The following is a 23,826-nucleotide window of genomic DNA, read 5'->3' as shown; positions in this document are numbered from 1 at the left end:
AATATTGGCATGTCAGTTTCTCTCATTGTGCTCTCTCATTATTCATCATTTTGCTTAAAATCTACAAAATATTCACCTTTTAACACTGAACTTTATATTTGTTGTTCTCCTTTCTCCTGAAGACACCATTCATTAACTAAACCTCACATCTTTGAAGGACAATCCAAGTTACAAAGTGTATAAGAAGCCTAAACCAATAGACTGTGAAACAAGATTAGAATTAGGGAGCAGATAAATTTGAAAATGTGGACTTAGCATACAATTTTTTTTTAACTATCAGAAAGTACCTGTACCTTCACATCAAAAAGGAAGGAGACCATTGCATACTCTCCATATATTTAATGTTATTCTATTACTATCCTATTGAGGGGGTTCAATTTAGTCTATTACTCTATCAATGTGTTTTACTTGGTCATGCTGTCTGGCCTTGCAGAGAGTCATCACCGATGACCATGCATATATTTACCAAGTCCTCTGGTTATACTTAAGTAGTTCCATGGTAAACTAGCTTCTCTGAGAATATTATTATAATCAGAGGCCCTCAAAAGGATCATTTTGCTTTTCCTCTTTTCCCCCTATCACACTCAGAGTATGAGAACTATGTGGCCAGGAAAAGCAGGTAACTTGTAAAGGGGTTATCAAGGAGGGCCCTATCCAGGGTCATAGGAGGAGCCAAGAACTCCTAGCTGTCTGTTTAGGTCTATGTCTATTAAAAAAAAAAAAAAATCCAAATAACACTGTTGAAAAGAATTTCACAATTTATAAGTGTCATAAAAAACTAAATAATAATACTCAGTACAAATAATAATAGTCAATGCCAACAATGAAGAAAACCTAGAAAAGCTAAAACAGACCATAAAATGGCAGCAAAATTATTTCTGTTTTCCAAACTCTCCTGAGAAGTATGTCACTACTTCCTAGGAGTGCTTTATTTCTTTTGGTACCCTTTAACACAATACCTGATGCTCAACAGAGATTCAAAAGTATTTGTTGAACGAAGCAGTGGGTGAAAAAAAGTAAAATTAACTAAAATATAGGCACTAACTCCCTGAGGTCAGTGAAGTACCATTTAGTATGTGGAAATAATATTTCAGAAATTACTTAAAAGATAATCAGAGAGCTTAGCATATACGGATTGGTCAATATTCAAAGACATTTTTGTTTTGGAAAAAAAATTATTTCCCTGAAATTTTCTAATTTATTTACTCCAAATTTACTTTTATTACACTAAGCAATAAACTATATGATAATGTAAAGAGATGTCTGTAACTAAACATTCTTTATTAAGACAATTATATATTAACAAATCCTAAATCTACTAAATTTAATATATAATATAGTATAAAACCTTCAAAATGCAAACTACATACAAGCTAAATAACTTCTCTTAATAACCTCAACTACACTGAAAACATGTAACCTTATTATTTAATGTGGTTTTTAGATATCCACTCACAATGTCCTTTAATTTCTCTCACCTGCATGTTTTCAGGAACTGAAAACACCCTAGTCCAACCTCTCTATGTTCTCCTGTGCAAGTTCTTTATATCTTGCCCTCATGGTATTTCCAACTGTCTGCCTTAAACAAAGAGTCCTTGCTGGCATTGGCTTGTTGCTAGTCAGTATTTAGCTCTCTCTTTCTGTAGCTAAGAGAGAGCAACCATCTGCTTCCCACAGCTTTTCATTCCTATGATAGCTTTCTGCTCTTTCCTCTTCCAACTCAGAAACAGAAAGCAAGAGATAAAACAAAGCATCTCAGGTCCACAACAAGATACACAACACCCAGGAGAGTTTCCTCCCAATCAGGAAAATGCTTCCTTAGCAACCAAGTTACTAAGGCCAATTAACCTCCTTTCTCTATCAATATTCAATTTACATTAAAGCCGTTTTTGGTGAAGCCCTTCAGTTTTACAATGAGCTTTCTGGCAGAGAAAAAGGTGCTTCTGTCTTAAAGGAGCCAAGCCTTTTCTCCTGAATGTCTGTTAGGGTGATCTGAACTTAACACAAGTATTAGGGGATTTCTTAACGTGATGTAAGGGGCTGAAAACATAGAAAAGGCACAGAAATTAAGTACGATCAATCAACATATACCTAAAAATTTCAGAGCAAGCAGAGACTGGACACAGTGGAAAATAAGAGATGGAAAAGATGCTTTGGAGCTGTCATTGCTTCATACTTGCCTTAGCTGATTTATATCCTTTCCCACAACCAACAAAGCCCAGGTTACCATGAAATAATCACAATATCAGTAGAATCCCAGAGAAAAGATGCATGGAAGAGAGGAGCACAGACAGCATAAAAACCGAGAAATTTCCTTTCAGGCAAGAAAGTTACAAATTGGAACTAGGGAGAAAATAGCACTTCAAAGTCATGAACTATTTCAGAAGTAGTAAGAACTATAACACGCTGAAAGAAAAGGAGGTGGTTTTATAACAACGTACAATTGTACAATGATAAGTCTCCCCTCTCCAAGATTTCATGCAGTCAGATGGAGGTTACATTTTTTCTAAGTCTCACAATTACATTATTATACTGTATTCCAGTTAAGGTAAAGAAAACTTGACAAATACTATACAATAGGTAATGAGTTGTCTTCTGATGTTCATTTTCCAGGTCTTAATGAAGCAAAATCCTTTGTTGAATAATTTTAAAGTTTCTTTAAATTCTACATATAATGCAAAATGGAACAACCCATATATAGCAACTTATAACAGGCACTGTTATAAATCATCCTTCGGCAGTTTTGGTAGCAGCTCTCCACTATCAACATGCAACACCACCGTATCGCAAAACAATCCTTGCTGCTAACAGTCACAACACACAATTTCAGAACCAGTTTTGTTTTCCACTATTGTCAATTAACCATTGTAGGACTCACCCCCCTTGCACACATTTACTCTCAAACAGTAAAGCTGCCTTAAGTTGCACTAATAAAAATTAACATTTGTTATCCTTGTACCCGTTATCCTATCTGATCCTCACAACCACCCTGCGAGGCAGGGACTGTTACCACACCCTTCTACTGTGGACATGTCTGATGTTGAAAAAGAGCAGGGAAAGGAATATAAATGTTATGAGCACTGCCCGCAATATGTGTTTTACTTTCACAGCGCTGGCCAGGTGTTTCTTCCATGATATCATTTAATGCACACATCAACTCCCCTTAGGTACAGCCTCTGACTCCCCACTTCCTGACTCCCTTCAGTATTTGGGGCCCAGGTTTACAGATGAGGGATTTGAGGCTCAAAAAGGTTCAGTAACATGTTCAAAGTACACAGTTAAAATGAAGGAAAGTTGGGATTTAAAACCAAATTTGCCCAACTCCAAAGCCCTTGCTCTATCAACGATGCTATACCACCTGCGACCCAAAGCCCACGGTGGCCCCATTACACTACTCTCAGAATCCTTTTGACTAACATTAGCAATCACCAAAAGCCTAGGTAGTATTTTCCAAATGAGAGTCATAAGCCATTAGCAGGTTCTGAAATCAAGTGGTGGGCCTTGACTAGCATTTTTTTAAAAAATTAAATACTGAATAGATTAGTAAAGCAGGGTATATAAAAACAAATTATTTCATAAACCTTAGTTTCCCGTATGTGTATGTGGAGTGTACTGGGTTCTGCTGTAAAATGTATTTCCTGTTGTGGGTTTATATCAAAAAGTTTGAAAGCCACTGGGCTCAGAGGATGCTCTCACATAGAAACAGAGCATGGAGAGACTTATCAAACGACTGGAAACCATTCAGTGTTCAGCTTTGTTCACTTAAATAACATCAGGAAACACAAGACAGGAAGTCCCTTCTCAGACAAGACAGAAAAAGGATTACCTAGAATCAGCATAGGAGGAGGATGCTGATTGTATAATTACACACCTCCTTCACAGCAGCTCCAGTCCATCAAGTAGATAGTATGGTTTATTTTTTACAGCACTAATTATGTAATTATCCATAACATTAAATCAGTTCCACCTGATTCAGTCTATCACAGGTTTCCTGAAACATTCATTTGTTTATTATTTTTAAAAAGAACACTAAACTACCAATCATATGCCAAAGCTCTAGTGTGGAAACTGTATAAACTTAAAAAAAAAAAAAAAAAGATCTTCTGTCAAATAGGACATTTTTGCTCCTTTGGGATAAATGGCAATTGAAATTTCATGTTAATATACCTGGGAGCTTCTATAAACAACAGATTTCAGACAAGTATATTCTTGATTTTTTTCTTCATTATTTCATAAAATGCCTATCATATGGCAATAATGCCACACTGCATATTTTCACAAAAAGCTTTGCTATAGAATAAAACTTTCTATAGTTTGTTCTTTATAACACTTCTGGTATACCCCTCATTCAAAATGGGTCCCTGAGAAAGTGCTATAAAATAAGTAAGCTATGGATCCTGTACTCAAGGAGCCAGCAGTTGATTAAGGGAGATAACACTAGATACCACAGCTTCCACTCAGCTGCTTCCCATCACCTCTGAGCAAAGATATACATAACCAACCAATATCTGCAACAGTTGTGGAACATCCAGAAAGACTCATCAGATACCCTCAAATAAGCAAGAGACTAAAACAAGGAACATGGACAAGGACCAGACCTAAGAGAAAGCATTCAAATTATAGACCTCTTCTGATTCTCCTTCCCACATATTCACACTACCTCTGCACTCTCCCCAACCCCTTAAACTTGTCTGACACACTCAAAACCATTCATCCATGAAACGCAAAGAAGATTCAGCACACTCCAAATTGGTTGGGGCGGTCACTCAGGTCCTCCTCCCCTTTTTTCACCACCTAACCTCATTGCAGTCTCATCTCCGCCTAATTTCAAACCCGTGACACCGTTATTCCCTTTACTTTGGAAGGGGAGGAGGGGGTCAATGTTTGTACTGCACTTCCTGGTATTTCAATCTCAGCTTTCCTTAATAGGTTCTGACTTGGTCTGTCTCTCTGATTCTCAGTACTCCTTAGTAACTTGAATGGAAATCCCAGATTCAGGAACCTAGCAACACACCAACAACCCGGTTAATGCCCTAACGTGGACAGCCTACTACTCCTCAGAAGGGGAGATTTAGACAAACCATGCTAAAAACTCTACTTCTCAAACCAATCTAAAGTCTTAACACTCTCATGTTCCACCCAAAATTACTTTTAGTGCAGAACCGCTCTTGCTTCCCACCACTACCTTCTATACTTACCACCATGTAGATTTCCTATAGCCATTCCCAAATACCCAAGATGTAATAGGTGTTTAAAAAAAAAAAAAAGAAAAAAAAAAGATACTAGCTTCCTCCTGGCAGGTTAATTCCAACACCTTGTGTAACCAAATAAGTATGATTTGGAAAAACATTTTTGGAAGTTAGAATCACACTTCAAGAAAGTCCAGCATATGCTACAGCCTCTTTCCTAAGTATTGAGAGTCAGTATAGAAACAAAGATTGGTCGATGGGTTCATAAGGCAGCCAGAGGGACAGAGGGACAGATGGAATCCCAGCCCTCAAGTTTCTCACTGCCAGATTCCAACCATGTGTTTTAAAGTCAGTCTGACTTGTCAGAATGCCAGCTGTCAAAATGAAAAGCTGTGGGCACTTCAGCTTTATTTGAGGTAATGGCCCAAGATCCTGATTAGCTCTATAGTCATGACTACTGATACAGTTTCTCATTTTCAGCCCCACCCTTGCCCTCTGGATTCATCTTTGTTTGCATGAAGTGACCTTCAACCCTCCCCCATGGACTCTGATTTAGGGAAGATATTAGCCACAGAATAACAGTAAAAATAGCCTGTTAGAATAAAAATAATCCTTTGTCACCAGTGTCACAGAGGCAAAAAGGAGAGAATTTAAGAAGAAAGGGCTTAGTCAATCATGTCAAATGTTGCAACGTGGTCACACTAGATGTGGTGATTTTAAGGTAATTAGTAACTTAGAAGAAATCAATTTCCATAGCTTGATTTTGATAGAAGTCAACAGAAAAAGAGTTGCAGTTGAAAGGAGTGACAAGAAGGAAGGTATTATAGATTACTTATTCAAGAAATCAGGTAGTGAAGGAAAGAGGTGAGACAGGATTATAGAAGAGGACTAAGAAGTGGCAACCTAAGTATGGCATCAAGATATGGGACCATGGAACTTAAGTGTTGTGCGCATTACTGAGAGGGCAAGGTCAAGACTGAGAAAGAAGGCAAGAGAAATAAAAAAGGGACTGGTATCTTTGAGGGTCTTGAGACAAAAAGAGTGTACAGAGCACATTCAGAGGAATGTGCTGGAAGGCTCTTTCCAATCCATCCTAACTATAGCTGAGACAAACCTGTACTCTGTATCCTAAGGCTCCTTTGGGGTCAGTTAAAACTAGATGGGACTTTCTCCATGCTTATCACAAATACAAAAGACTAATAATGTGCTAAGAGCAAAGAATACCTCTAAAACAGTAAATCTGCAAGCACCATATGGAAAAACATAATTGAAGTTCCCATATCCCATTTATACAATCAAAAACAAAAATAACTGTTAAAAACACTTTGACGCCTGACTCTTAGAAATTTTTCCCCTTAGCTTTTCACCTCAGAAACCTTTCACATAGTCCAATACCTTAAAGTAGGACTATTATTCACCCTTAGGCACACAAATTCAGAAATAAACTTAAAAAAATATTCCTGGCACTTCATTCTGTAAGTACCACTTAATAAATAGACAGTAAATTAATAATGATAAAATATTTATTCTAACATTGCTGACTTTTAGTGAAGTTAGTATATTAGGGGACAGGAAATTCTAGGTAGTTCAAGACACAAAAATCAAAATATAGACTATATTAGTTTTTGGCATTTTTATGCCAGGCACTGGGCTAGATGCTTCTAAGAACACAGCAGTGATCAGAGGAATCTAACCAGATCAGTGCTCAGATTCCAATAGCAGGGTTCAGAACCACTAATCCACTTTGAAAATGTTTTGTTCTCTCCCTGCAAAATAATCCGTCTGCATTTTTAATAAAGGCTCTTTAATAGCAGGCACTTCAGGCACTAGTGGAATATCGGGGGCTATAGAGTCCTATTATATAAGTAGCAATCTACATGTATGACTGTTCTAGTTCTGAGCAATGGTTCAGAACCATAATATTCTATACAACAGTTCATCTTTATCTGACAGGTAAAAAAATCCCTACAAGTAACTAATTTCATTCAAGCTACCTAGAAAACAACCCTCTAAACATCTGAACATTATAGGTCACCATGAGATCACACATTTCCATTGTAACATTCAATTTCTTTAGTGTATATGACAACACTGTTTTTGAGTCTTGCATAGTAAATTATGCTAATGCATATTTCTTTCACTCCAGAAAATACTTTTTTTTAACTAACCTTTTCAATTTAACTAAGATTTAGACAATGTATCCCTTTACACACATGGTGTTTCCACTGGCTTCCAAAAAAAAAAAAAAAATCAAAGGGGGAGAACGAAGTACAAAATAATGGTTTCACTTTCATTTATTTTAGATTCGATTATAAAATCAAGATATCCTGTTCAGATATTCTCCATGAAAAAAGACCCACATAAAGTTTGAAACCCTCTATCAATCCATTAAGTATATTTTTTAAAGCTATTTCATGGAAAGCATCTCAAACTCATTAAAAGAAATGGGAGGAACATGTAATTAGAACAATTAAATTAAAGTAATACGTTAAGTGTCTTTCCTCAGAAACAATTCGTTCTTATAGACCTTTACAACTGGATGTAAGCATTCGCACTGAAAGCCCATCATATTTTTATACAGAAATATCAGTTCAGTATTCTCTCAAGTACATATCTATGGCTAGAAATAATCTTACTTTTGATTTTTAAAAAACACTCAATATTAGGGGCGCCTGGGTGGCACAGCGGTTAAGCGTCTGCCTTCGGCTCAGGGCGTGATCCCAGCGATCTGGGATCGAGCCCCACATCAGGCTCTTCTGCTATGAGCCTGCTTCTTCCTCTCCCACTCCCCCTGCTTGTGTTCCCTCTCTCGCTGGCTGTCTCTATCTCTGTCAAATAAATAAATAAAATCCTTAAAAAAAAAAAACACTCAATATTAGAACTATACATAAAGGAAACTTTCTGATATAATGTGCTACTCAGTCAAAATCAGGTCCCTTTATGCAACCTTTTTTACTATCTTGATAAATAGAAAAGGAATTAGTTATCTACCTGAATTGATTCAACTCGATTTTTCTAAAAAAAAAAAATAGATTCTCTCTTTGCTCTGCCAAGGAGAACAGAAACAGAGAATTTCAAACACAGAAGTAACCTTAAGAAGCCACTTAGGTTATATAGTTCTCAATGAACCTAATACACTCTCTGAATTTTGCAAAGTAATATCTATTCAGGTACCAAGGGCCTAGAGAAGAAAGAGGAGTCAGGAGAATGTGAAACATTTTCCCGTAACACTCCCTGGCTTCACAAAAGAACACTAAGTTGCTTTAACACCCCTAAGATTTCATTAGATCAAACAGTTTTAGTGCTACATCTTTATATGTAGTTTCTGATAAGTTCTAAGAATAAGTTAACACTTCTGTCATATAGTAAAGAAATAATTTGCATAAAAATACTATATCTAGTGCAATAATCCACAATTTTATTAGAGTTGCAAACCCTAATCAGTCCTGATTGGTTTTGAGAATGTCCTATACTCTCCACTCTCAAATACCACATCACTCTATGGCATACATTTACACTCTAAATTAAATAAAACCAAGATTTGCTTTGTCTTTTAACTTTTTCAAAATATCTCAAGAAAAACACAGAAGTGGGATTGGATCTGCTGTATTAATAGTTTTTTCTTTTAAAACCCATTTATCTATCAACATTAGATTCATCATATCAATAAATAAATACTGAGTGACTACTACACATGCTTTCATTTGTGTTTACATACATTTAATATAAAAGACTCTCTGGCATTTTAACATAGCTTTAATAATTACATTTTCAAATACTGGGGGAAATCATGCTTATTACTCATCATTTACATTTACCAAATGTTTATACTTTAATCTAAAAATAGCAGTTGCTTTACAGAGAAACTGTTAACACTAACTGAGAACTGTGGCTTGTCATTTATTCCATTATTAAAAAAAAAACCCACAATATTCTGACATAGGAGTCTATTTTGGACATACAAAATAGAACTCATCCTAGAAGCCACTTAATAAAATCCTTAGGGCAAATGAGTATATTTGAAGACCTGGTTACCTCAGAAGATCATCATTCTCTTGAATATGTTCCGTTGGCAACTGAGATCATCTCCAGTTACTGATTGTCGGCTTTATGCTTCAGGGAATTTATGATAGGTTGTTTTTGTTGAGGGCTCTCTATAATATTCTACCTGCCCTGGACTAAGGAAAGTCCCAGTTAGTGAACTACAAGGCCCTAGGACAAAAATCCTTTTTCCAGTAGCATACTATTGCTATTTTTATGACTCTATCATTTTCATAGTTTTAAAAAATGTAATCTAAAGGTACAACCTGAGGCTCTAAAGTAATGAAGATAGCAAATGAATAAATAAAATACGCTCCACACCCATCTCTGATACCTCTTCAAGAGGAAGAAATGGAACTTTAGCAATCTAACTTTAGACAGAGGAATCTAAACTTCAAAAATATAAAAAATAACTGACCAACTTAAAATGTATGTATAAGCATCTGAAATGAATTAATCAATGGGCAAAATCTGGGCATCTCCATTCTAAGAAAATGATTCAGAATTTCATAAATGAAGAAGTCAGAGATAAAACGGAAATGCAAAGCAATGTCACCCAGAAAGCTAGTTCTATAGGAAAGAATTTCTCAGATATTTTCCTCTTCTAAGCATTCACTAATCAATTTTACTACTGATTATTAACAGTCAATACCCATGTTGAATATTCACCTCACTGTTTCCTTTTATTAAGAGGGGTTTAATGCTATACATGATAGAAAACTATCACCTTGTTTCTCCACTCTAGTCACTGCAGTCTTTATTGGTCAATGAGTTATTCTAAAATCTTAAAAAATATTTTTAAAGTTTAGCAGTTATTTCACAATAATATACACATATCATTTTAAAGGTTAATAATGACAAATTTACAACAAATATTTGTCTAATTGAGATATTCAGCTTATGTTCCCACTTCCATTCTTAAATTATTAATTTATATAAGTAAGGCTTCAATAAGGACTTTCACAATAAACTCATATTTGTTAAAGCAGACCAATTATTAAATGTTTTTTACTATTTTTAAATAAATGATCAAATCTTAATTTATCTAAGAAGAGTATTCAGGTAAATCCAAAAAATCCTAAGGTGATAAAGTGAAGTATTAACACCAATATCCACTTAACAGAAATAAGTGTTACGTAAGATATTTCAAGGACCAAGAGTTGATTATGTCATGTCCTGGTGAAAATATTCATTTATACCAAAGATTTTAAATTGAGGCAATGGATTTCTTTTAGTCACTGCTAAAGAAAATATCTTGTTCAAAAACTGCCAGAGTCTTGGTTGTTATTTTGCAAACTCAGAAATGTCACAAGCAAATCATATTAACTACTCTCAATAAATGTGTTATCTAATATGATTAAACTATAAGGATTCCTGTTCCCCCAAACCAGTACTAAAGAACATCCCAATAAATTTAGTAGATTTCTGAATATCATCTCATTCTTTTAACTGTCATTTTGAATTGTATGCTAAAAATTCAAAAAAGGTATAGATTATGATTCTCACACATTAATTCATTTAAATATTCCATTATATTTTGCTTTGATTCTAAAAATTCTGTGATCAGGGTGCCTGGGTGGTTCAGTTGTGTAAGCATCTGCCTTCGGCTCCGGTCATGACCCCAGGGTCCTGGGATGGAGCCCTACATCGGGCTCCTTGCTCGGGGGCGGGGGGGGGGGGGGGAAGTCTGCTTCTCCCTCTGCCTGCTTCGCTCTCTGCCTCTGCTTGCCACTACCCTTGCTTGTCTGCTCTATCTCTCAAGTGAATAAATAAAATCTTTAAAGAACAAATAAAATTAAATAAATAAATATCCTGTCATTATCTACATACCATTGTAGATAATCTTATATTCACAAAAATCATGAATCCAGCTATCTTTCTACAATCAAGAATGCTGATTCTGGTTAGAACAAGGAAGTGAACTGATTTCCCACATTATACATAGCCAAAATTAAAAAAAAAAACAAACTAAACTAAACTAAAACAACCATTAGCAGAATATCTTTAAATTGGAAATGTAGAGATATGGAACTTTTGGGCTTTAAATTCTAAAGAGAATTCAGAGGTCCCTTAGTTTAGTCTTCTATACATTCTAGGACTCCTTTCTATAAAAATAGAGGCTAGGTTACAGGGCGGTGGCCTAAGGACCATCTGCAGCCCATAGGTATAGTCTACGTGACCTCCATGGTTTTTGTTTTGTTTTGTTTTAATTAAGCCAAAAATCCAGATTTGTGCCTCATCTTTAAAATCCACCTGGAGCTGCATGTCTGCTGTCCCTATTGGATGAGTCATGCCTTCTCCACTTCTCCACTGTACTTCCCATCAGTGCACTTCACTCACTCATCATCTGCCTTGTGTTTTAAGCATCCAAGCATTTCGATCAGTGACCACTCACTGCACCTGTTGCTGAATGTCATCATGAAAAGGGAGGGAGCGTACAACTCTGCAAGTTGACCAACTTCATTGTAGGCAACACCAAACATTAGAGAGAATTATCTAGATTAGTTTCCAAACACGAACTGGTTCTATACTCAGAAACAAAGTAAACTTATTATTCTCTCTTCCACAGAACAGGCTTCTAGGTATCTGAAGACAACTAACTTTCCTAGGTCTTCCCTTCCAGTTTAACATCTCCAGAGCCCAAAATATTCCTCATAGCAATGTATGCAAGCCCACCTATGGCCCCTGGGATGCTTCTCTGCATGAATGAATTCTATTTATGATAAATATTCTATTTATTATGAGTTTTCAACTCTAACTTGCATGTTTTTTATATATTCTAGTTATCAGTGTTCTTCACATGTAATAATGTAATATTTCCTTGATCTAGATTAATAGTTCTCAAACGTTTTGGCTTCAGGACCCTTTTTCACATTTAAAATTCATTGAAGATTCCAATGAGCTTCTGTTTAAGAGAGTTTTATCTACTGACATTCACTGTATTAGCATTTAAAACTAAAATTTTTTAAAAATATATATTAGTTCATTTAAAATACATGTTAACATAATGGCATATTTCTATGAAATATTTCTATGAAAAATAAACACATTTTCCAAAACAGCACTGTCTCCCTCCTTTCATCTAAATACAGAACTTAAATATATATTTCCTTGTAGATCCCATTTTGTTGGTTTCACGTTATTCTTCGGTAGTGGATGCTGTCGATGCCCATTCTAGCTCCCCTTAAGGCCAGTGCACCCATCCCCACTTAGCTGTTTTGATTGTTAGCTGATAACAACACACAGCAGAATTTTTCAGTAACACTGGAGCCACCCTGCTTGGGAAGCTATGTTCACCTCCACTTCATCCAATGACTGAATGACAAGCCAATAATTGTCACACAGTACAAAAGGCCCATCCCAATGACACAAAATGGAACTAATGCTGGGTGCATTTGGTGCTCCAGAGCTTCCCATGGGATCAGACTCAAGTTAGTTTCTAGCAGAGACCACATTCTTCCTTAGCTTTTATCCCTTGTCTTATTCTGCTTCTATCACTCTCTTTCTTCTACAAGCTCATCCCTAACAAATCACTTGAACAGGCAACTCCATCTCAGGCTCTGTTTCTGGCAAACCCAACCTGAGACATCTTTCATCCCACCAAGTTTATTGCAATATCGACTCTGTCATACATCATATTAACTAACCGTCTCAACTGTACAGCATCTCAAATATGCTAAGCATTCTATCATAGAGCAATGCAGTGGTTCTCAAGAGTGATCCCTGGACCAGCAGCAGCAGTAGCATTCGGGAACTTGTTAGAGCTGCAAACTCTCAGGCCCTACTCCAGACCTACTGAATCAAAAATGCCATCATAGAGACGTGCCATAATTAACCAATCCATTATTGTTATACATTTCAGTAGTTCCCATTTCTTCCTAGTATAAATAATGTTGAAATGAATTTACTTACAGGTAAATCTCTGTGTACACTTCTAATTGTTCTATGAGTATTTGTCTCCAAGCTACTTTGAGGTAAAAGTATTAAATCAAAAAATAAGATGTACTGATGATGAATAGAGGGACAGACATATAATAAAGCAAACACAGCAAATATTAATGGTAGAATCTAGGTGATGAGTATATGGATGCCGACTGCAAAATTTTTGCAACTTTTTCATGTTTGAAATTTTTTAGAAAATGTTTAAAATGAAAAATGTTGAAAGACATATTTTATGAGGTTAATGCTTAGAATTGGAATAAATTGTTCATAGTATGTGCCCATCTTTATACTCTGTGAAGTTAAAACATCAACCAAAAAGTGTCAGTTCCACACTGTCAACACCACTTTTTAGTGCTTTTCAAATCTCTGCCAACTTGTTAGGCATAAACTGGTAATTCATCTTTTAAATCACCATTTCCATGTGTATTTTTTAAGTTAATATATAATGAATTGAAAAGCTTCTTAACATGCTTGGCCTCAGATCTGATGTTGGCTATTTGAACTATGAAGCAGTAATCAGGATTTGAGTGCCCACCCAGGGGCACTTAGCTTATTACCAAACACAATACCCTCAAGAATAACTTGCAAACTTAATTACATTGGCAAGAGTTAGTTCTAGGCCAGTGTCATAGATGGGTGGGGGGAGGGGGGAGCTAATGCTGGATTGCCAAATGGGGCTGATTTAAAGGTCTTGAGAAAAAGCTCTTCCTTCACAAGAAAAGCGTCCTCTCCCATCTACCAGGATGCTCAGAATTCCAAGCATTAGTATTTTCTTCCTTTGTGTTGAAACAATTTATCCCTACCAATTCTATTTTAGAATTCAAGTATTTTACTTCAGAATGGGTTCTACAAAATTATGGTACATCCATTGAATGGAAGGCAATGAAGCCATTTAAAAAGAACTATGGAATTCTACATCTACTGACATGCAAAGATCTCCACGATATAGGCTTGTTCATTGCAAAAAAAGAAAAATATGTACGTGTCTGTATGATAGACATGTGCAGAAGGATATTTGCTAAAATATTAAAAGTGGCTACCTCCAGTTAAAGGACATATGGGAGTTTTCTTTACTCTTTACATATTTTTTCATTGTTTACTTTTGCCATGGATACATAAAAATTTCCTTATTAGCAATAACAATACAAGAAGGTTATTTGCATCTTGATAAAAATAAAACTGAAAGTATCCCAGAAAACCACCAAGCCACTAGCACCTTATTAAAATTTAATTTACCAAGATTTTCAAGTCAAGGTTAAAGTCCCCTAAGGAATGAGACCCAGATCCAGCAAATTTAAAGGGTATAGGAGAAAACAGTTAGAGGCAGACAGACTAGGCAAAGAGGTCTCCAGCCATGTATTAATCAGCTGACGGACAGGTCTGTGTTGTCCTGGGAGGATTTCACTGGACAAAAATCAACAGGCAACAGAAGGCATCTGTGGCCTTCAGATCCAGTCTGTATAGACTCAGAGAGGAACTTAACTTTACCACAATTCCTGCTTTCAATATTATAGAAGAAAATACCTCCTAACCAATGATGTCCAATTCTCCCCCTAGAGCAGGCCCAGGATCCAATGCCAGTTATTTTTTTCAAATATACATTTAGTAGACTTAAATTGTTTCATTTATACTTCACAAAGACTGAAAAGGAGACTGTGATACAGAAAACCACTTACCTCCATGGGAAGACATGTCTGCACATGGGCAGATGTTCCCGGATGTGACACCTGTGTCCCAGGTTTAATTTGAAAATGTGTTTTGCACATGTAGCCTTCAGAACAGTCCTGAGTTCCACATGAAGAAAACAAAAGAAAATGCCAATTATTTTACGAATTCATCATTTTAAGAACTATAGTTTCTCATAAGTTTCAAACTGAGTAATAAAAAGCTAAGTATATTAAATGATATCTCAAAATATAATATGGATAAAGAAACTCATCCAATGAACCCTGCACATAGTAGGTACTCATCGAACACACATTTTAATCCCCTACCCTTCTAATTTATTAATGATGTTTCCCCTTCTCTTAGATATCCCCCCTCCTTTTTCTTCCAAGCAGTCCATAGCACATAAGTCATAGAGCAAAACCTCAGGTTGGCAGCTGTTAAAAAGCATTTAAACTTACAGAAATACTCTGTCACATATTAATATTGATTTCATGGCCTATATAGAAAGAAAAATTTAAAGAGGACTTGCAACAGATCTTGAAGTTAGAAGGGACCTTCCATTTTAATTTCTTGTTCAAGGCAAGATCTCCATCACAACATCGCAGGGAGGCAATTATGCAGCACCTACCTAAGCACTTCCAGAAACGTTTGCTTTACTCCTTTATATGACCACCACCTCCATTTTGGTACATAGTACATAGTTCACTGAGAAAATATTATCTTATATTGCACTGAAATGTTTCTCTTTAATCTTAACTCATTGGTTTTAGTTCTGCCCTCCAGAGGCTAAACTCTTCTCCACAAAGCCATTCTTCATAGACTTGAAGACAATTACCACTGGCATTTTCAAATGTTCCATAGATACGATTTCCAAGCCCTTCACCAGTTGTATTTCTCACCTCTTTCGTATACGGGCTCTTAAATACACTAATGTTTATCTAATTGTGGTCAGTTACATTTTTTTAAAGGCAAAACTTGGCTGAATTCAATAAAGTCATGTATAGAAACGTACTACCTCCTCAAACACCAACATGCTCACATATTAATGAGTCATATTAATTCTCTGCCAAAGTGTCATACTAACACTCACATTTTAATAGAATTTAAATAGTTATAATTAAGGAAATGTGATTACTTAATCTGATGCAGTAACAAAAGTACAGAAAACATTCCAACTAAAACCATTCATAATTCACTTAAATAATTTTACTAAGATTCAAAAATTCATTTAACTACATAATAAGAAAAGAAAAATTTTATAGTGTTTGTGAGTGATTTAATATTGAATTTATTTTTCTTAAATTTGTGTCATGCCAGGGTACCTGGGTGGTGCAGTCGCTTAAGCGTCTGAGTCTTGGTTTCAGCTCAGGTCATGATCTCGGGGTGGTAAGATCAAGCCCCGTGTCAGGCTCTGTGCTCAGCATGGACTCTGCTTAAGACTCTCTTGCCCTCTCCCTCTGTCCCTCCCCCCTGCTCTTTCTCTCTCTCTAAAATTAATCAATAAATCTTCAAAAAAATTGTGTCATTCCAATTATGTAAGAGCATTGGATTTTGGGTAACTCTACTAAGTTGAATAAGGCCCTTCACAATTCATGTCCCCCCGGAACCTGTGAATGTGACCTTATTTGGGAAACAGGGTCTACACAAATGTAATAAAGTTAAGATGAGGTCATACTGGAATAAGGTAGGCAATATGACTAGTGTCCTTTTAAGAGGGAAATTTGGCTACAGAGACACAGACACACAGGGAGAAGACCAGGGGAAGACAGAGCACAGACTCAAGTGATGCGTCTATAAGACAAAGAATGCCAACAACTGCCACCAACCACCAGAAGCAAGAAGAGGCAAAGAAAAGTTCTTCCCTAGAGCCTTTAGAGGGAGCATGGACCTGCAGACACCTTGATTTTCAACTCCTGACCTCCAGAACTGGAAGAGAATAAATATGTTTTAAGTCATTCAGTTCATGGTACCTTCTTATGGTAGCTCTAGGAAACTAATACAGGAACCATATTTTCTAAGAAATCTGGTGGCACCTTTACAACACCTCCCAGGTGGCTGGGCTGACATCCCACCAGCACTCACAAAAGAACCCTGTTGGGTGGTCCTGATCAGTACCAGTTCTAGTGGCTAGACCCAAGTTATTCTGATTGGTTGATGCCATTGCCACAGATTGTTAAATATTTAAATATCCTTCCTCCCTATAACATAAGCTATCAGGTATCCAATACTATCACCTTTAAAACTATTTTATTTTATTTTATTTTATTTTATTTTATTTTATTTTATTTTATTTTATTTTAGAGAGAGGGCGTGCACGAGTGCGAGCAGGAGGAGGGGCAGAGAGGGCAAGAGAGAATCTCAAGTAGACTCTGTGCCAGAGCAGACCCCATGGGAGTTTCAGTCTCACAACACTGAGAACATGACCCACACAGAAACCAAGAGCCCTATGCTCAACTGACTGAGCCACGCAGGCACCCCAATACCATACATTTTGTAGACGGAAGTATTGTTTTAAATTCTAACTCTGCATCATCTAAATGCAAAGCACACCTGAGGGCCTTCAACCACTGAAATCTTTGGATTCAGACAACATAAATGACTTTTAATATTGGCTTAAATTGAGAAAGATATATATAGGGATTGTAGTTGTTGCTGTGGCTTTTTACATCAGGTATCTATTTCCACTTCTTCTGAAACAGTAGCCAATTTTCTTCTAAGGAATCATTCCCTTCTCCCCTATCAGTGTGGACAAGGCCTCCTCCTACAGAATGATCACAAGACTGATATGGCCAATAAAAGTACCAGTACCGCTGGCCTCAGAGACTCAGGAGGGCAAAAAAATCTACTCAGGGCCAATGAAACACAGTTCAGTACTTAGATTAGGGGACGGGGAGGATATCCTCTTTTCTACTGGATTGGAACCAGGAAGATAAAACCTTGGCAGTGTTGGCAGCCATCGAGTAATCAAATGGAGCCTGAGAATGGAGCCAATGCAGAGGAAAGCAAGGCCACGAGATGCAGAAAGACCAGATCCTGATTACACTGTGCACACCAACCATACCTAAAGCTAGTTCTACCCTCAAAATTTGCAATTATATTGGCCCCAAAAAGTCTCTTCTTGGCTTCACCCAATTTGAATTGGGTTTCCTGTCACTTGCAACTAAAATAATCTTCCTATAAAATGACCTATATTGTTACTAGTTTAAAACTAGATGAGATTTTCCTACTGTTGAGAATGAGCCTGCTATGACCACAGAAAAAGTCTCTTAAGCAATAAAACAGTTTGACCTGAATGATAAACTATGTGATTTCTACTGTATTATATGATTACCTTTATTATAATAGATAATCGATAGCTGATTATATACAAGATTTACCAAATACAGTAAAGCCATAATGGCAGGTGATTATGAGACAAAAAGTACAAGCAGTCTGCAATTTAAAAATAATCTAGCTATAGAGGAAAAAAAAACTCTTAAGATATTCAGAGAAGAGTTAGAACTAGACTGTGTGTACTGAATCCAATTCCTCAAGTGAAGAGTTCTATTTCATGAGCACTGATCATACAACCTCTTCTTACGGCAAACTATAATTTCGTAAAACCCTAATTACAAGACAAAACATATTTCTTTTGACTTCAAGAGGTTAAGTCCAAAATTCCTATGCACCTATGTTATAAAATCGAAATGCATTATCGGATCTCTTTTCCAATGAATTAAGATAGAGAAAAAAGTCATTTCTAATATTATTAATAATTTTAGGGATTTTATTTCTATTTTAGGTTATTTCTGATGCTACTTATTAGTGTCTATAGGGAAATGCACAAGGGTTTTTGACTCAGCCTCTATCTGGTCATGGTAATTTTCTTTTTGGTATCAATCTCTCAACAGTCAAGATAAGCCTTGAAAAATTAAATATAAGAAAAAAAAACAGTTTACAGCATTTTAGCTTCCTTTCAAACATTTACTTCCACGAAAGTAGGCCTTTCTCCTACACTGTTTTAATTTAAGGCAGAAAAATATGTTTTGTTCTTCACTGTTGAAGGTTGTTTTTGTAGAAACAAGCGAACGTAAAAGCATGAGAATTGGCCCCTGAGGTAGCACTACAGTCTACCTGGCCCAACAAATGATAATTGACTCAAATCCCAACCGACTTTTCTGGTAGACACTCAACTCTAGCTTTCCGGCATTCTTTCTGTACTTACAATAGGTTATAATTCATCATTAAGTTTTCTTTAATTTTGGGGGCCGTCTCGGTGACTCAGTTGGTTAAGCATCTGCCTTTAGCTCAGGTCATGATCCCAGGGTCCTGGGATTGAGCCCCACATCCGGCTCCCCACTCAGGGGGGAGTCTGCTTTTCTCTCTCCCTCTGCCCCTCCCCTGAATTGTGCTCTCTCTATCTCTCTCAAATAAATAAATAAAATCTTAAAAAGAAAAAAAAAGTTTTCTTTAATTTTTTAACATGTGTTAGTTTTATTTCCCCCCCAATCAATCCAAAGTCAGGGCCTAGGCCCCAGGCCCTAGGGAAAAAGGGGTCCTAATTACAGAGTCTAGTTCCACATGAAAACCTGGTCCCTAGTCCCTGAAAACACCCTGGACCAGAACAGGAGAGGTAGGAACAAAAGGAACCTTGCAATTTATCCAGTTCAACACTCTCATTTTAGAGATACGAGGGTGAAGGACTGAGGTACTTTCTTAAGAGACTTGTCTTAGAGCTAATTGGGAGAAGTGCTGGAGGTAGAAAGCAGGCCTCTTGACCCAGTGCTATTTATACCACACTAAGCAATTCTGCCGGAGTCTGGATCATGGCAGAAACATGTTTACTGACTCTCACGGAGTGGTGTAAGCCCACGCTTTGCACACTGAGCAACAAACTGAAGCCATTCAAGTATGGTCTGTGGACCAGCAGCTTCCTCGTCACCTGGGAGCTTGTTAGACGGACAGAATTTCAAGCTCCACCCCGGACTCCCTGAATCAGAATCTGTATTTAACAGGATCCCAGATGGTTTGTGTGAACATTTGGAAGCAATGAGGCAATATGCACTGCAACCCTGATTGAAAGGCACTGCAAACTGCTGACATTAAACAGTGGTTCTCAACCCTACCTGGGGTCTTCCTCAGACCAGTGAAGTCACAATCTTCCTGTAGTGTAGACTCTAATGCAGCAGCCAGGAATGAGAACTACTTAATTCACTGAAGTTGCCATTTCAAACTCTCAGAACAAAGTCGATCAAATAATCCGTAGCTATTGCAGAAGAAATGTCCACAAACAACTCCCAACCTCCAGGAACACCATGGCTCGCTTGGAGCTCTCCATATGCGAAACTGGCCTCAGTGAATTCTCATCTTGAGTGAATTCTCATCTTGACAGTACCAAGACTGCTTCTTAAGTGGTCTTTACGACCACCTCAAACTCTGCTTTCTGGCAACTTGCCCAGCCTTGACCCACGCCTCTGTAACTGCCATTAATCTCATAACTTAAAACTGTCATTGTCCCGTGTCCAACTATATACACTTCAGCCATCAGAACTCCTTATTTCCCATCCACGACAAAGCACGTTGCTCCACTCTCACTGCAGAAGAGAAATAATAGGAAATGTCCAGGCGCTGTAGCCTAGACACCACTAATGAAAAGGAGAACACTTTCTTCTCTCAGTCAAAACTCAAGTTATCTACATAGAATACCTTCACCTTATAACAAACTAAGGAATAAAGACTTAAATGAGAAAAATAATACCATCAATGTGCTAAATGAAAACAATGGAATATATATATAATTTCATATTTATATATGTATTTTAAAGATATTTTAAAAATAGATAAAAACCCCACAGTCATAATAAAATATTGATAATTTCTACTCCATGGGAAAAAATCTTAACACCATAAAGTTAAAAGACAACTATCAAAATGTGAAAAACAGATTTGTAGCCCATATCATAGAAAAGGACTAATTTTGTCAATATATAAATAGTGTTAATTTCCCCAATGTCTTAATAGTTCCAATAAACCAATAAGAAAAAGACCAACAAGGACGCAGAGGTGGCTCAGTCAGTTAAGCAGCTATCTTTGGTTCAGGTCATGATCCCAGGGTCCTGGGGTGGAGACCCTCATCAGGCTCCCTGCTTGGTGGGCAGTCTGCATCTCTCTCTTCCTCTGCCCCCCCCCCCCGGTCATGGGCTCTCTCTCTCACATTCTCTCTCTCTCAAATAAATAAAATCTTTAAAAAATAAAAAAATAAAAAGACCAACAGCTCAAGAGGAAAATGAGCAAAGGATATAAACAGATCACTAAAGAGGAAGTACATATGGATATTAACTATATAAAAATAAACTTGTTTTACTCATATGATGCATTACCCATAAGAAAAATGCAAATGAAAACTATGTGATACCATTTTTTACCTATCAGATTGGCAAAGATCAAAAGTATGAAATACAGTTTGTAGATAAAGATGTAGAAAAAATACATAGTCACTGTCATACATTGCCATGGGCAGGGTAGTTTAAATTATTGTAACTTCCCTGGGGAACAAGTTGGCAGTAACTACCCAAATTAAAAATGCATGTATATTCCAACAAGAAATGCATCTTACAGATATAGTTGCACACGCAGGAAATAAAATTCATGCAATGATATATATATAAAGTATTGCTTTAATAGCACTCTACTGGAAAAAACCTAAATGCTTATCAATGAAGTTAAATTATGGTATATCCAAATAATGGAATGTTATGCAGCCATAAAAAATGAGTAAGTTCTAGAAGTATTGATACAGAATAATAACAAAGATAGATCAGTAAGGGAAAAAAATGTGCAGAAAAGTATGCATGTATGTATATTATTCTACCATTTATGCAAATATAAATGCACGTGTTTGTGTGTGCACTGAATATATCTAGAAGGACACCTAAGACACTGGTATCAGTGGTAACCTCTGAAAGTTTGGGTGAGGACAGTGGGAGGGTTAGGAAGGAAACTTCCTTTTTTTAAGGCACAAACCCTTTGTGCCTATAAATAACACTTCATATTAAACAAATACTTCATTGACTGTCCTTTGAACGTATGCCTCCAGGCATCACACTGCTGTAATAAATTCCAATTTTGAACTTCCAAGAGAAAATGTCCTGGAAGCCATATAGAACCCTACAGAGACAACCAAGTTTTCTAGTGTAGTGCTGACTGAGTATTGGATGGGGATCTAAGGATTTCCTAACTGAACAAGTTGGTCTCTGCTTTCTCACAAGTTGCCATGGGCTATGCCACCCAGAGAGCTGTTATGCCTGTTGGAATCCAGCTATCCAAATAATTATAGGGCTTCTGTTGTTGAATTTTAATATGGGTTTAATGATCTTCTCTAGAAAAACACTGCTATCTAAAAAATATATTATATATATATATATGATATATATACTATAGAAATATATATAGAAATATATATAGAAATATATATAATATATATAATATATAAGTATATAGAAAACTAATTTTATATATATATATATCGGTGCTTATCTAAGAGCCTCAGCTCTACCTTGCAATAAAGTATTGCATATAGGACTCAAACTCAACTTAACTGCCCAGAATAACCAGCTGCAGGAAGGGCTTGGCAAGGCCGCTGGGGAGCAATTAAGACAAGCAGAAGTTTCTAGGTCACTGCCAACACTGATCAAACAACAAGACCTTCAAGGTCAGTGGAACCCTGAAGAACAGGCCAAACCTAGGCCACAGATCTCAAGTGATTATTCTTTCCCTCTGTAAGAGATCAAATCAATACCACCAGCAGCTGCCCATAGCTGATTAATCTTAGGGGTGAAAAAAAAGAAAGTAAACAGTGCTGCTGAAAAGCAAAGGTTACAGTGGGTAGATCAGACATTAAACTAATAGCTATCTACTTTTTAAAAAGCCAAAGTTAGATAGTGTAAGAAAGTAATTGTTAGGGATTTAGAGATCCTCCAGAACACAGCTCTAAATATGTTAGTGTGTCCCCTCCTCGTGCCCACCGCTAATACCCACTCAATCTCACTAACTCTGCTTTCAATTTCTGATCCCCGTTAAACCTTCTAAATGCATGTGCAGATCCTGGCCACGGCTGACTCTAATGCCTCTGAGTCAATATCAAGAGTGACCAGATCCAGTCAAAGTAATCCATGGGTAACTCATAACCGTTGACTCACTTAGGTAAAAATTTCAAAAGAACAAAAACTCAAGAAACCAAAACCCAAAAGTAAAAGTGAGGATATAACATCCTTCACCTTTGAAAAAGAGCTTTGTACATCTTTAATCTTCCCTTGGTCTTGTAGTATTTTGGAGTTTATAAAACATAACAGTCATTTATTCAATAGCCCATGCTTATTTCAAAACTTTCTAGGGGAGAGGAATGGAGCTGCAGCTCAGCTCTAGCTGAGGAAGCTGGGGCTGGCTTTTGAGAAAAATTAAATCTTCTGGCTGGGTCCCATCCAATAAAGGCTGATCCCCCCTTACTTTACCATTTGCACAACCCACAGTTACTGCTTTTATCTGTGTGACCTAATGTGTGAATGCCTACTGAACACATCTGTTCATTAGCTGAAAATTAAGCCACACAAAAACACTGTGATCACTGGCCCTTGACTAGAGGCTCTCTGCCTCTTCCCAATTAAAAGAGCTTTCTTAGTGGGGGTGCCTGGGTAGCGCAGTCGTTAGGCGTCTGCCTTCGGCTCAGGGCGTGATCCCAGCGTTCCGGGATCGAGCCCCACATCAGGCTCTTCCGCTATGAGCCTGCTTCTTCCTCTCCCACTTCCCCTGCTTGTGTTCCCTCTCTCGCTGGCTGTCTCTCTCTGTCAAATATATAAATTAAAAAAAAAAAAAAAAAAAGAGCTTTCTTAGCATGGCCATGGTGTGAAAGAAAAAGAGAATCTGTAGGACTTTGACTGAAATATTCTCTCTATAGCAGCAGCATATCAGAGGGTTACAATGCCTTCTATCACAATACTTAGTTCAGCAG

General features: G+C 36.9%; 1 protein-coding gene across 8 annotated transcripts in view; it reads right to left on the bottom strand.

The window, feature by feature from the left end:
- Positions 1-23,826, bottom strand: part of ATG10 (autophagy related 10) — a 450,669-nt gene that overhangs the window by 206,246 nt on the left and 220,597 nt on the right. For all 8 annotated transcript variants that reach the window (XM_057307382.1, XM_057307381.1, XM_057307388.1 and 5 more), the window contains one exon: positions 14,849-14,956. In XM_057307382.1, the coding sequence (XP_057163365.1) occupies positions 14,849-14,956 (108 nt within the window). The remainder of the gene's footprint in view (positions 1-14,848; positions 14,957-23,826) is intronic.

The sequence above is a fragment of the Ursus arctos genome, unplaced genomic scaffold (genome assembly GCF_023065955.2).
Source record: "Ursus arctos isolate Adak ecotype North America unplaced genomic scaffold, UrsArc2.0 scaffold_5, whole genome shotgun sequence".
NCBI lineage: Eukaryota > Metazoa > Chordata > Mammalia > Carnivora > Ursidae > Ursus > Ursus arctos.
Note: the sequence above shows the minus strand (reverse complement) of the source record. Positions and strands in the feature narration are given on the sequence as shown.